At 36.3% G+C, this 15,873-nt stretch overlaps 1 protein-coding gene across 2 annotated transcripts in view; it reads right to left on the bottom strand.

Annotated features, from left to right (window-relative positions):
• Positions 1-15,873, bottom strand: part of LOC150081498 (adenosine kinase-like) — a 174,350-nt gene that overhangs the window by 75,679 nt on the left and 82,798 nt on the right. For both annotated transcript variants that reach the window (XM_090379332.1, XM_090379333.1), the window contains exon 5: positions 12,840-13,015. In XM_090379332.1, the coding sequence (XP_090235458.1) occupies positions 12,840-13,015 (176 nt within the window). The remainder of the gene's footprint in view (positions 1-12,839; positions 13,016-15,873) is intronic.

The following is a 15,873-nucleotide window of genomic DNA, read 5'->3' as shown; positions in this document are numbered from 1 at the left end:
TTCTAAAACAAGAAAATTCAATCTACAGTGACATTTTGTTTAGCAAATACTTCAGTTTTTGCTTTTGATAGTCAGTAAAATATATTTTTTCCCCTAAAATTTGCTTTCTAAAACCTGAGTGCATCTTAATATCCTTTGTGTCTTTTAGTCCAGGAAAATATAGCAAGCAATTCTTTCTGCATCAATATTTACATGTTTTACAATTGAGTGCACCACTAGAGATTTAACTTCTATGATATGCTTGCTACAAAGAAATCTACGATGAAAAGAAAAAAAAAAAAGGCACCATCTAGTCATCAATAAATACGTTCTTTTGTAAGGTTGAGCGGAAGACCCCCTTCTAAATCTCCACAGCCCTCAACCTCTGCAGCGGCGTACTTATCATCTGAAGACGTTGATTCTGGCAATGATGCTCGAGAAGTAAAACTTACTGACGTTATGCCTGTCTTCAAATAGGCCTCTGGGGTTGGGTATACTCATACTATGATTTTTAGTGTTTTCCACCAACCATGGAATAAAACGAAAGACGAAAAAACCCAAATTTTTAAAAATTTTTAATATTTACAATAAATTATTTACAAACCAAATATTACTGATAGTAATTTTAAAATAAAAAAACTGTGATATACAGAATAATAATAAAATGCCGAATTTAAAATGCAATAAAATATACTGGTTAAAAGCGCTAAAATACTAACTGAAGCTTTCAAAGGCTTCTGCCTTCTTTCTCAACAGTGTAATTTCTGTTTTGCAGTGCATCATTAAATACCAGCAGGTTCACGGTGCATCTCACTTGAACGTGTACTGTTCCTGTCAGAACCGGAAGTGGCTCGGGAGCGTTTCAGGCAAAAACGTTCATCCCCTCCAAGGATTACCGCCTCAAAGAGGGGATGAATACGTGTGCCCCTATCTCTATTTATATTTTTCTCAGTAGCACTAATTCGCAAGCTCTCGAGCCACTTGCGGTCCCAAAATCTATGCGCCCGATCAGTGATGACCACTTCATCTGGGGAGATTTGATGTTGCTTCTCCCAGAAATGTTCAGCTACGGCGGATTTGCCATAATCTGCATTTCTTATCGCATTTGTGTGCTCCCCCAGACGATCTTTGAGACGCCGTTTTGTTTCTCCCACATAACATTCCCCACATTCCGGGCATTTAATACTGTATACGACCCCACTTATATTTTCATTTAAGACAGGGTCCTTTACCTGTGACAAGATTGTGTGCAGCTTCCTGCCTGGGAGCTGCACACAACGTGTCTGGTAATTCCTTAATACGCGAGCTAAACGCTCGGATAAACCCGGATAGTAGGGAATGTATGCGGTGGCTATTGGCGTGAAGGACTCACTTCTACTCTGCCCTCCACTAATGTATTTCTCTATGATCCTCCGGAGGTAGCCACACTTCAAAAGATCCGCCGTAACACGTTCATACTCCAAGTTTCTATCCTCTGAGGTACTACAATGGGATTTTGCCCTATCCACTAATGCTCTTACTACACTGTTCCTGTGATAATTAGTCTGCGCTGAGTTGTAGTGTGAATATTGGCCCCTGCACATAGATTTTCTAAATACTTTTGTTTTCAAATGCTGGCCTTCTCTACAAATCAGCACATCCAGGAACGGCAAAACCCCTCCTTCCTCTACCTCAGAGGTGAATTGTATGAACGGGGAGAAGCTATTAAGAAAATTCAACGTATCATCCTCACTCCCTTCCCGAATAACTGAAAACGTATCATCAACATACCTTTTCCACGGACGCATAGGGAGAACTGTAGTGTTAAATAGTCTGGACTCTAGCTCCTCCATCGCTAAATTAGCTATGATGGCACTGATGGGAGAGCCCATAGCTGCACCGTTAACCTGCTTGTACATGGTGTTATTAAACACCATGGTAGTACTCGAAAGACATAACTCTATTCCTTTACATATGTCCTCTAAGTTTAGTTGCGTCCTATTATTCAAGGTGGTGTCTCTTTCTAAAGCCATGTACGCACAATGTATCCCATGGTCAATTGGGATGCAGGTAAACAACGATGTTACATCAAAGGATATCATAACCTCGTTTTCTTCTATACATTGTCCTCTTATGAATTGTACAAATTCTTTACTGTCTCTGATACTATGTTCAGAGAGTCCAACTAATGGTGACAGTAGTTTGGCTAGGAAACCAGATAATGCATACGTGGGGCTGCCAATAAACGAGACTATCGGTCTAAGTGGCACACCCACTTTATGTATTTTTGGCAAACCGTAAAATCTCGGTATCTGGCTTCCTGTGGCATATAATGTCCAATACCGTTCCTTTGAAATCTTATTGGATTTCATCCAACATTGCACCATCTTGTTAACTTGTCATTCCAGATTCGACAGGCGATTCTTATGAATAATCATATAGGTTGTGCGATCATTTAACAAATCTAATGCTTTGCTTACATATGCTTCTTTATCCAAAACCACCGTTGCTCTACCTTTATCAGCTGGTAGGACCACAACATTATCGTCCTGCTTAAGACTTTCTAGTGCTAATCTTTGCTTTATATTAAGATTCGAGGGAACTTTCTTGGCTTGACTTAAAATAGCTGCTGTTTTCACACGGATTTCATTGGCCATGCACACAGGTAACTTACTAGCCGCTCTCTCAATGCCCATAGCTATTTCTGCTATGGGCACTTTGGGCGGAATCGTAGCAAACTGAGGTCCTAGATTTAACACTTCTATTTGATCATCAGTCAACTGTTTACTACTGATATTAACAATAAAGTTACTATTGGTACTATTATCACTGTTACTCCTGGACATGGAGTTGTTCATCCCCTCTTTGAGGCGGTAATCCTTGGAGGGGATGAACGTTTTTGCCTGAAACGCTCCCGAGCCACTTCCGGTTCTGACGGGAACAGTACACGTTCACGTGAGATGCACCGTGAACCTGCTGGTATTTAATGATGCACCGCAAAACAGAAATTACACTGTTGAGAAAGAAGGCAGAAGCCTTTGAAAGCTTCAGTTAGTATTTTAGCGCTTTTAACCAGTATATTTTATTGCATTTTAAATTCGGCATTTTATTATTATTCTGTATATCACAGTTTTTTTATTTTAAAATTACTATCAGTAATATTTGGTTTGTAAATAATTTATTGTAAATATTAAAATTTTTTAAAAATTTGGGTTTTTTCGTCTTTCGTTTTATTCCATGGTTGGTGGAAAACACTAAAAATCATAGTTATGCCTGTCTCCTCTTTTTTTTTTTTTTGTAATTTTACAATTTTTTTAAATTGCAAGCTTTTGTAATTTTACCTGCACACAAGATAAAAATTGAATAAATACAATAAATAATTCTGTTGAACCTTTCTTTTTTGATTCGACCAATTCAGCAAGCACAGATGTGAGTGCTGCACAAGCATGGGGGAAATTCTGACTTACATTGCATTCCAAGGAACACAACCCTTACGTAAGCCAGGGAGTTCCTGTATTATAATAACCTTAATAATAATACTTAAATTATCTTAAGTATTATAATAATAAGAAGAAAATGGGATATTTTTTCCTGTTACCCCTTTCAAAATAATCTGCCAGGGCCATGCCTAATGTACTTGTTGAAGAAATTTGTGAAAGTACACCTAATTCTGTTTTTACACGATAGATACGTTCCTGAAAAATACGTGTAAAAAAAATTCGTGTAAAAAAAGACATTGTATTTATGGAAGAAAAGAAGATTGGTTCCGGATCTAAAAAAAAATCAGTAAAAATAATTAAAAAAAAAACACATAAAAATATTCGTTTTAAGCTTATTATTTTATTTAAACAAAATACACATGTAATAATATGTAATTAAAATGTATTAAAATAAATTTGTATGCATATGAAATGAAAAAAAATTCTTCATGAACAAAAAAAAAATCTGTTTTACACATAACAAGATTTTATTCATTTTCACTTTCTGATAATAAACGGCGCATATGTTTGCGTACGACTGGAATATCACTGCCATCACTAGAAATGTTGTGGACATCGTCTTCTTCCTCTATTAATGAAATTCTTTCTGTGATCTCTTGAGCAAAATCAGCACGCGTCTCCTCTGGTGCTGATGTTTCACCGGTTTTACGAACGAATTCAGTTATTAATCGTTGTGTTCGTGTTTTGGTTAGGCCGTTATATAATTCTCTGTAAGAGGCTGTCAACAACTTCAGTTCACGTTGAAACTTCCCAGCGCGTTCCTCATTAGGGTCATTTTTGACAAAATGATTACCTAATTTTCTGGCCAATTCCAGACCTTCTTTTATTAAATCTGCATTTAGAACAGGATCATTTTCTTCATTATCACTACGTTCTGTGGGATAAGGAGTCCCAAGGACAACCTCTAATATTTCATCTTCGCTTAGGGCTTTGTCGGTTAACAATTCATCAATATCTTCAAACGATAGATCATCGAATCCTTCTCCACCAATTCTGTGTGCCATTGTAATAATGTTGGGAAATTCGGTCGTATTAGGGATGATGGGATCTTTGCTTTTTGCACATTGTCGCCAAACCGCTTTCCAACACGCATTTAAAGTTGCTGGTTTTAATTCAGTTAACGCTAATCCAACTTGATTGATACAATCCATAATTGAGAATTTCTTCCACACATCAATGATTGTTAGTGTTTCATCATTCAGTTTGTCCAAAACGTGTTGGAATGTTCGTTTTACGTAGTATGTTTTAATTGTCGCAATTATACCTTGGTCTAGCGGTTGTATCAAAGATGTAGTATTAGGTGGCAGAAATAAAATTTGTACGTTTGGGTGTTCCAAGACAGGATGGCCGGGTGCATTGTCAAGAATCAGAAGAACTTTAAATTCGAGACCTTTCAAATTCATATAACGTCTGACTTCTGGGACGAAACATTTGTTGAACCATTCTGTAAAAATAGTAGTGGTCACCCAGGCCTTCTTGTTTGCCATCCAGTGAACAGGCAGTTTATTGATATCCACACCTTTCATTGAATGTGGGTTTAGGGCTCGATTTACCAGCAGTGGTTTCAACATACAATCTCCTGAAGCGTTGGAGGAAAATAATAAGGTCACGCGATCCTTAGCTATCTTAAAACCACCAGCAGTTTTCTGCGATTTGGCTACATACGTTCTGTTGCATTTGTTTCCAGAAGAAACCAGTTTCATCTGCATTCCACACTTGATCAGGAGTGTATCCTCCATCTTCAATAATTTTTGCAAGTTCCTGCGGGAATACTTTAGCAGCCGATTCATCTGCAGATGCAGTTTCACCTTTAATTTTTATATTATGAAGAGCATTCCTTTTAAGAAACCCTGTCATCCAACCTGTACTCGCAGAAAATTCATACTTTCTGTTTAACTGAGATGAAATGCTTGGCTACTTTTCTTTAATCTGTCTGTAAATTCTTAGTGCTGTTTGCTTGATGGCATTTCCATCTACTGGTACTCTTTTTTGTGACTGATCTTCTATCCATATTACCAGAGCCTTTTCCATTTTTTCCTTGACAATATCTCTTGTATATGATGATGAATTAACACTTACTTTTGTTCCAGAACATACCGACTTCCTAATTGCAGCTTCATTTTTCTTAATAGTTCTTACGGTATCTTCATGTACACCAAAATGCTTTCCTAGAGACGTAGCCACTTGTCCAGTTGCAAGACGATCTAAAATTTGAATTTTAAGTTCCAAAGAAATCGTTTTCCTTTTCATTTTGGTAATAGGCGAATTATTCGACATTATATAAGGGCTACCGAAAAATATCTCAGTTATAATTAATAAAAAAAGGTATGAAAAATTTGTAAACTTACAATTTATTGACTATTGGCAAAATTAATAAATTTATATGTGCACAAATTTCACTAAAGATTCTTTCACTTTGAAATAGAGCTTACTACTACATGTCTTCCGAAGGTACAATGCACGAATACCGTAAATGTGCACCAAATTCAATAAAAACGTTGATGATTCATAGATACCTAGACGTACACATTGGTAAGCAAAAGCACGCGTTTCAAAACGCACACACTAGCTGTTATCCAATCTATTGGTGCGTGTAATATAGAAATGATACTAATATGCCACAAATAAAAAAAAATTCTTACAATTTAGGCAAAAAAAAATTCATAGAAATCGTGTTAAATCAAATTCGTGTAAAAAAAGTTCGTGCAAAAACAGAATTAGGTGTATAGCTAATAACAAATACCTGTATAATTACAGTTTTAGTTATGCAAATGATTTTTATGACAAATGTTATGCATCTGTCAAAATACATTACTCTAAATTTTCATATTCTGAAAGTATTCCTTTTTCAAGTTTTTTTTATCGTTGGCATTTCAATGCTTTAGCTATAATTATTGCTCAAACGCCCTATAAAAATAACAAAATTAGACTTGAAAAATTACCAATTAAATGCAATATAATAAAGTAAAATTAAGTAGTTTTATTTGCTGATTGTATTTTAAAACTGTTTGTTTCGGTAACAGAAAACATGATCTTTAAATTGAGACAGGCATTTGTCGTTAATTTTTTTTTTTTTTTATATAATCTTTCTACAAAATTAATCTAATAAGGTAAATTTTTACTTACTAAAAAAATAATAAATATATAGAATTATATTCATATATTTTTACAATATACACTGGTGTTCAAAGAAAGTGCATCACCCTTTAAAATTGTAATTGTCATCTGAATAATGTAAGTACATGGCAATATTTCTTACAGATTGCATCAGATAAGATTGACATGCGTAGGTGATGTAATATTACATCAGCTGTTACTTTCAGCTATATAAGCATGCTCTGCAAGAGTTACAGCCATTCTTTGCTTGCGTCAGGATGGCGAGTTACGTGAAGTTGATGCAACGAAGAAAGAGTGCTATTGTTGCTTTATGTGAGGAAGGATGTTCTTCCTGTCATATTGCTTATAGAGTGCCTTGAAATCAGTCGAGTAGATTTCTTTCCAAATTCAAGAATACTGGTTCTGCTGATAGGAAAAAAGGACCAGACAAAACAAGTCTATGCCAAAACAGGACCGTGTTTTGAAGTTATGTCTTAAAAACCATAAAGCTTCTTCGTCTGGGCTGGAAAAGAGAATGGGAAGAACATACAGAAGTGGTAGCTTAATAACTATACTGAGAGACTGATAAAGAACAGGACTAATATTTTTTGCAGCCAGATGATGTCTGTGCACAATGCTGTGTATTGCAAGAACTTTAGGACATACTTCCTTTAGGTGGGCTATAAAACCTTTGTCTACTATCAGTGGCACAGAATACCAAATATTTCGACGTACTAATTGTAGCCAGTTTCTATAGATTTTACAAACATTTCTCAATTTACAATCATCATCAAAATAATGAACGTATGCCATTAGAAGGGCTTCACTGTCTGTAACTGTGGATTCATCAATCTGAATAGAAAATTTTCTCATTTTTAGTGTCAATTAGTTGCTCTTCAATGTTAACTGACATCTCATTGATTTGTCTTCGATTTGAATTATTGCTCAATGGCAACACTTTTAAAAAGACTGGAAGGATTTTGATGCATCGCTGTTGAAATCAGTCTAATGCGAGTCGTATAACAGTCAACAACTGTATGAGCACTACCAGTTTTTGCAATGATTTCGGCAATTTTATAAGACAATCATTCCATTATCATTTGTTTGCGCATTCTACTTAAATAACGAAGCAACAATGTTAAGTTGCTCAAAATTCTGTTTTAAATTTTTAAAATTGATGTTTACCAACTTTATCAGGATGTTTCCTTTTTAAGTGATCTTAAAAAAGTCTTGATGGTTTCATAGCCCCAATTGAAAAAGAACTATTACACAAAAGACACACAGGCTGTGTTGAGTCAAATGGGCTATCAATAAAATCATAAGCTAGATATTCATCCACATACTGTCAACACTTTCTTTTTAGCACTTGTGGGATGAATAACTACAAAGAATTAAATAACAAAATATAAACTATTTTTATTTAACTCTCATAGCCAATGTCACTCACAAAAGCACTATGGATCAAAAATAAACTTCCACAAGGAAACAATAAATCAATACTAATTGTCACTTAGAAAGTAGAAACAACAGATAAAACATTTCCTCATACCATCCATGCCTCATATATGGACCAATGAAACAAAAGAATAAATAAATAAACCATGCCCACCACGCTACCACCAAGCTCACAGCTGTCAGAAAGCAGCAAATGCCAAGGATTGTGGAGACATTACACTGAAAGTACTTAGACTTTTAATGCCTATGCAAAGGTGGTTGAATTAAATCATGCCCACTATCTTCCTTTTATCAAAATTTCACACTCACTCCTAATATAATATACCTATATGTTAAAAATTAGTTGTCTCAGGGGAAAAGAAAACCCAATGAGAGAAATTAAATATTAAGGAATAAGATGTCATCGGGTAGGGTTGAACTTTGGAGGACTACAAACTATTGTAACATCCATGGTTTTTTTGCCTCCCAATAACCAATTTCTGCCCCCATGGGGTTGATATTGCCCCACTGAAAATCCATGGTATAAGGCAATGGTTAGGCAACATTGAATACATGTCTGGATCCTCATTTTAGGAATGATATAAATCTGCTGGAACTGGTGCAGAGACAGCCAACATAATTGGTGACGGGAACAAAAGGGTGATCTTACCAATGCCTCAGTCCTGCATATTGCAGCACCTAAAGACTAGGTACCCTGTGTGAGGTGACTGATTGAGGTGTTTGAGGCTTTAAATGGATTGAGTGAGCTCAATACTGATGGCATTCTTCCTCTTGTCAGACTACACAGAAAGGGGAATAAACTGAAATTGAGAAATGAGGTTGCATGTAGATGTGCAGCGGTTTGCCTTCAGCCAGCAGGTGGCTGATTGTTGGAGAAACTTCCATCCATTTTTGTGGAAGTGGGTGGTTTGAATAAATCCAAAGAACTAAACAAATTATTGGGATGGGGTGGACAGATGATGTGGAAAGTTTTTTGGCTAATGCTATTTAAGCTTTTTCTTGCATCATATGCCACTAATAATAATAATAATAATAAAATGAAATAACTAGGCTAGAGACCGATATGACAATGTACAGATCACGACTACATACCAAGTGGTTGGAATGATACCTGGATATTCAGATCACCGAACAGCGATTAGAAGACCAAAGAAGGACCATCGTCATGAAGAACCTAATAGCTCCTGACATCTTGGGAAAAAAATCAAGCAGGATGTCAACGATCTGCTACAAAGCACAAAGAATATAACCAATATGGAACCAGATGAGGAACAGCATACCATGGAACCAGAGGAGGAACAGCAAGAAGAAATACAACCCAGAGTAGCTGAAGTGGAAAGAGAAAGTCATACTATCCAGAATAGAAGATGAGTGGAAGAAGGCCTTAACAGAATTCAAAGGAATGGACCCCACAAGAACCTACGTGATACCTAGGCAGAGGCCAAATAAAATCCTGTGGAGAGTAACAGACCACCTCAATCAGCAAATAATGTCACATTACCTTGACAACACAGAATACCTGGACACACTGAAGCAGAACTTCCTCGCACTCAGCAAGACACTACACCGATACAAAGAGCTCCCAGAGGAAAATAAACAACCATATTTTCGATTAGGACCAAAGAGCCTTCTACAGGAAACTGGGTGAAAATGAGAAAGCAGGAAATGGACCACCCGAGAAGAAGACGATCAAAGAATTCTGGGTAAATATCTGGAGCAGTGAAGTAAGACATAACAGCTGAGCAGCCTAGATAGAAGTAGAATGGAAGAAAACAAAGGACATACAAGAGATGAGAGAATCGAGAAGTAAAACAGTTGATCAGGAACACCCAGAACTGGCAAACCCCGGGAATTGATAACATCCACAACAACTGGTACAAGAAGCTCACCTGCACACACAAACACCTAGCAGAGCAGTTCACTCAAATGATAAGGCACCTGGAGACAATCCCGAAGTTTCTCACTGAAGGAGTCACTTATCTGAAGCCTAAAGATGAAGATACAAGAAACTCCGCAAAATACAGGCCAATCACATGCCTCTCAACAATGTACAAGATCCTGACCAGCTGCATAACTAAGACGATATCAGACCACTTAGAGAGTCAGAACATTATGGCCGAACAGCAGAAAGAATGCAAGCAGAGGAGCAAAGGATGCAAGGAGCAATTAACCACAGATGCCGCAGTTATGGAGCAAGCCTTCAAGAAGCACTGCAACCTATACATGATCTACATCGATTAATGCCAGGCCTTCGACGCCGTACCTCATAGCTGGCTAATAGAGACCCTGAAGATCTACATGGTCAATCTGATAGTGACAAACTTCCTAGGACCAACAATGGCAAAATGGACTACCACCATTAAGGTCGAGAACATCACAACCAGGCCAATCCCAATTAGAAGAGGAATCTTTCAGGGAGATGCTCTGAGCCCACTATGGTTCTGTCCAGCACTCAACCTGCTATCCACCATGCTCAATGGCAGCAAGTATGGATATATCCTCAAAGAAGGAAGAAAATACCTGTACACCCTCACCCACTTGATATACATGGATGACATCAAGCTCTATGTGGCAACTGAGAAGCAACTCCAGCAACTACTCCGGATCACCGAAGAATTCAGTAAGGACATCAGGATGGAATTTGGTCTAGAAAAATGCAAGACCCACACACTGCACCAGGGAAAATTAGTTGGCCAAAACTACCAGCTGCTGACTGGTAAAGAGATTGAAGCTATGACAGAAGGAGAAACCTACAAATACCTAGGGATGATGCAGGCTGAGCATTTAGAACACAAGGAAATCAAGAAGTGCCTGACCGAAAAATATCATCAGAGACTCAGAACCCTGCTGAAAGCAAAACTGAACGGAGAGAACACAGTTAAAGCCCTAAACACCTATGCAGCTCCAGTACTAACATACACATTAGGGGTCATAGATTGGACTAATACTGAGCTAGAAGATATCATGCGAAAGACAAGAACAATGATTAACAATAGTCGCCAACACCACCCGAAGTTAGCAGTGGAGAGAGACTAACAATACCTTGGAAAGAGGGAGGAAGGAGCCTGATAGACCAGACAGAACAACAGAAAACAGTGATAGTTAACCTGAAGGATTAATTCGAGAACAATCCTTCAGGTTAACAAGCACCACTCCACCAGGTCATAAGGAAGACAGATAAGTGGTATACCCCAACCTAAGCGAGGAAACCCCTCCCGCCCAGACAGTACAAGAAACGAAGATAGAAAGATGGGCAAAGAAGACACTCCATGGCAGACACTACAGTGACCTCCATCAAGGTCACATTGATGACATTGGTTCCAATGCATGGCTGACAAGCGGGACGCTCTTCCCCAAGACTGAAAAATTCATGCTGGCCATACAAGACCAGGTAATCAACACCCGAAACTATAGAAAATACATCTCAAAGGAGCCCGGAATGTCAGATGACACATGTTGACGATGCCGCCTGCCCTCAGAAATGATCCAACACATCACCACGGTGTGCAAGGAGATCACCCAGACTGAGTATACTCATAGACACGACCAGGTAGCCAGGATAATACATCAGAAGCTAGCGAGGAAATATCAGTTGACCAAAGAAAGTGTACCATACTACAAGTACAAACCACAAGCAGTACTAGAGACCCGAACCCACAAGGTGTATTGGGACCGTGCCATAATAACGGATAAGACCATCCCGCACAACAGACCGGACATAACCCTTGTGGACAAGACGGAAAAGGCTACCTACCTGATTGACATTGCGGTGCCGAACACTAGCAATATCCAGAAAACCCATGAGGAAAAAAATTAGGAAGTACACGAACCTGAAACATGAGATCAAGGAGATGTGGCATATGCAAGTAGTATCAACCATCCCAATTATCGTGTCAACAACCGGTATGGTACCAAAGACTCTACATAGAAGCCTAGCAGCAATAGGTCTCCCAGAGAACACCTACAAGGAACTCCAGAAAGTCGCAATCCTGAACACCTGTAGGATAGTCAGAGATTTCCTCGACCGACAGTAACACCAGACATTACAACCACCCTGTGTAATTGGTAACAGTACCCCGTCACAAAGTGGAATCCCCCAATCAGGGAGAAATATAAGCGCAACAACAATAAGAGTGAAACTTTGCAAAAATTAAATCAATTTTTTTTTTTTAATTTTTGAAAGAAAAAAAAATTTCTTTAATGTATTAATATCCTTCACACACACACACACACACACACACACACACATATATATATATATATATAATTTAATGTCATCAATTTCTTTATCTGAATTCCAGCTTTTTTTTTTTTTAAACCCAAATCACACAATGCCCAACATTTGTGATTTCTGATCTTCAAAGCTATTTTTGTGCTGCCATGTATTAAGACTATCTACTATTAGATGAAAACACTAATAAGAGATGGCACCATGTTAAAAAAAAAAAAAAAAAAAAAAAAAAAAGAACATATATGCATATATTTATTTGATAGATAACTAATTTACTAAACACTGGAAAAAAATGAAAATTAACAAAAACCAGAGACACCTGATTAACAGAAAACCTACAACTAATCTGGATTTGCTGTCATGAATGTTCATGTGTACATGCTTTTTGTTAACATATTCCAACTTTGAAGTAGAATGTGACACTACAGATTCTACTTCAAAGAGTGAAAGAAAGTAATTTTTTTTTATATAAACATCATGTCAGCAAAATGCAACTTACATAATCACATTTTGAACAAAAGCTCACTCTGCAATATTTTAAATAAAAATATGATAGCAAATCTCCGTACTACTTCAGTTCAATTAGGTGAAACTTTTACCGATTCATTCCTTTCTTGGTTAACAAAACTGCACAAGTGCCTGTTGGAGAAACTTCAGTATACTGGTAATATGCATTGACTCCAGCTTGCCTTGCCTTTTCTTCCAGAACCTGACCAAATCTGTCTATTCCAATACAGCCCATAAATGCAGCAACCTTAGGAGTATCAATTACCCACTGGGGAAAAAAAAAAAATTATTAAAATAAGAACAATTATAATATAAAATTTTAGTCACATTAGTTACATAACATAATTTAATATCATAAACTTAATATAACTTGAATGTTAGGGGACGACTTGAATGCTCTTGTTATAAGCTATTATAACTGAAAATAAAATTAACATCTTTTAAACATGAATTTGTTAAAAGAAACTGATAATTAAGCATGTATTTTTATTGTATGCTAATTCCATTGCACACTTTTTTAAAGCTCAGTTTGACACTAGCAGATAAACAGGCTACATTTTAAATTACAAATAAACATTAGTGGGGTAAAAATAATGCTATATTTTAACAAAAAATATTAAACAGCAACACTAAGTATAGGAAAGACAGTATTAAAGTAACTTAATACACAAATACAACAAAATATACAAACAGTTTAATTGTGGCATCTCATCTTACATAGCTACAAGTACTGCTTAAATTGTTGAGCCTACAAACAGCTCCAATCTGAGTAATATTTTGAACAGTGGAAAGCTGATTTCAGGAGACATTTGCTATCTATTTGATAGAACGCTTTTATACTCTCCAGAAATTAAAACAAATAAAAGATTAATGCAAAATGATTACAGTAAAAAAATCAATTGAAAACAATTCAAAAATTAATTTTTTTTTATAAAAGTTAACCAAAAATTTTGAAAAAATGATTTTCCTTCCTGAATCACAGTGTATCAATAGGTTATGCCTGGAGAAAAAAAGGGAGGGAATAAAAGAGTCAAAAAGAGTTTAAAATACAAATTTGATAGCATATAACAGAGTTATAATACTCAATACGTTCTATGTTGATATCAATATTTCTAGGCTCGCTCTCCCTCCCTCTCCCCTCTTGCATTCCCCCTCCCTCCCTCTCTCTCTCTGATTCTGCCTTAATTTTGTTTTTAGCTAAGCATTTAGAAAGTCAATAGTATTATTTATAAATATAATAGCATGCACAAGCTGGGAATGATGTAGCCTTATTATACTTTTATCTCTTAATTTGTGACATTTTAAAATTAAATTTATACTAAAATCATGCCTCAAGCAAGAGCAGCAAAACAAAAAAAAATTATCAGAAATGCTTTGGCTCAGAAGACAACTCTCTAATGATCCACTGATAATTAGAGCTACATTTAGTGTGCTATTTGTCACCTTTTTTGCAAAGTTCTCAGCAGTGGTCTGTGACAGTGGTGTGCAAACTTATTTTGCTCACTACCCCCTTTATTAAATATACAATTGATGCGACCCCTCAATATAAACCCAGAGGTAGGATGACCAGATTTTTAGAGAAGAAAAATGGAATTTTATGAATTATGTAGTAGAAATTTTTATTAGAGTACTGAGAGAGAGGAATAAAAAAATTGTTTAATATTTTAATTGAATACAGCAAAAACATCAAATTCTCATTCTTCAATTAAGATTACAAAACAAAATGAACAATTACAAAACAAAACAAATGAGAAGGACAAGCCTGGATAACCAATAATATTTGTTATACAGTTTTTGTTTATATAGCTGTTAATTTTGAGATGCCAACCTCACATAAATATATAGACCTGATAGGTAGCAATGTTTGTATTGCCAATTTTGATAATTCTGAATACGTGTCTCAAAGAGAAAGCCAAAATTTTCCACGTTGTAGTTGTGAAACAAGCACTTATTGCTTTGTCAGACAACAGGTCGATAAGATCTTCCTTTTGTTCAATGGTAATTTCGGGACAAGAAGGAATTTCAAAAGATACATTAAATCATTTGGAAAAATTCTTAATTAGCATTGTTAGGTGGGTGGCAATGATATCCCTAAATTGTAAAATGTCAATATTATAACAGAATCAGAAAAGCATGGGAACATTTCAGTATTATAATGCTCAAATTCAGATTTCCAAAGTTTAAGCTTTCCTTTGAAATTTTCTATTTTGTCACTGATTATTAATACATTTGTTCCCTGTCCTTGAAGGCGCCTCAGTAGCCAGGTGGGAAGGAGCAGCAGTGCATAGCACACTGCTTCTTGATTAGACCGGGGTTCGAGCCTGTCACCACCAAATACGGAGGATGCGGAAAGGTCAGGGAATGACCACCGCATATCCTGGAGCAATATGGCCTTAGTTGCTAATGCTCCTAAAAACCAAACAAACAAACAAACCCTGTCCTTGAAGACTAAAATTTAAATCAAGTTTTTCAAATATATCAACAAAAGAACTAAGTTTTCCAAGCCATTTTTGATATGTAAACAATTGAACAAGGTTCTGATTTTTATCCAATAAAAACAGCAAAACTTCACGTTTGAGGTCAAAAAGTTGAAGCAACACTTTACCACTGGACAACCACCTCATTTCATATATAAAAGAAGCATTTCATCCCATTTCATTACAAAGCATTCTGAAAAGTCTATTTAAGCTTCTACTTTTTTTTGATAAACTTGATCACACTTATCGCATCTTTCAAAAATTCGTGCAAATCAGTTTGCATTTCCGTTGCTACTAATGCTTCCCCATGTACTGTATAATGTGATGATTCAAAACTACATTTGGAGCAATTTCCTTTACTTTTCCTTTTAAATCTTTATTTTATCCAGTTAATGCAGCTGCACCATCAGTACAAATCTCAAAAGCAATTGTTCCACTTTAGACAATGTTTTAAAGAAAATATTTATAACATGAAAAATCTCATTAGTCGTTCTTCCTTCCATAGCTTTGCAAAATAGAAAATCCTCAAAAGTATCTCCCTCATCTGACATACACAATAGGTTGAGCAAGGTTTTAAATATCTGTGAATTCATCTAACTGCATTGCAAAATCTCAATCGATTTAATTTCAATTCGATTTAATCTCAATC

Source organism: Mastigoproctus giganteus, chromosome 8, assembly GCF_048544385.1.
Source record: "Mastigoproctus giganteus isolate SK-2022 chromosome 8, ASM4854438v1, whole genome shotgun sequence".
Taxonomy (NCBI): domain Eukaryota; kingdom Metazoa; phylum Arthropoda; class Arachnida; order Uropygi; family Thelyphonidae; genus Mastigoproctus; species Mastigoproctus giganteus.
This window is presented reverse-complemented; position numbering and strand designations above follow the sequence as displayed.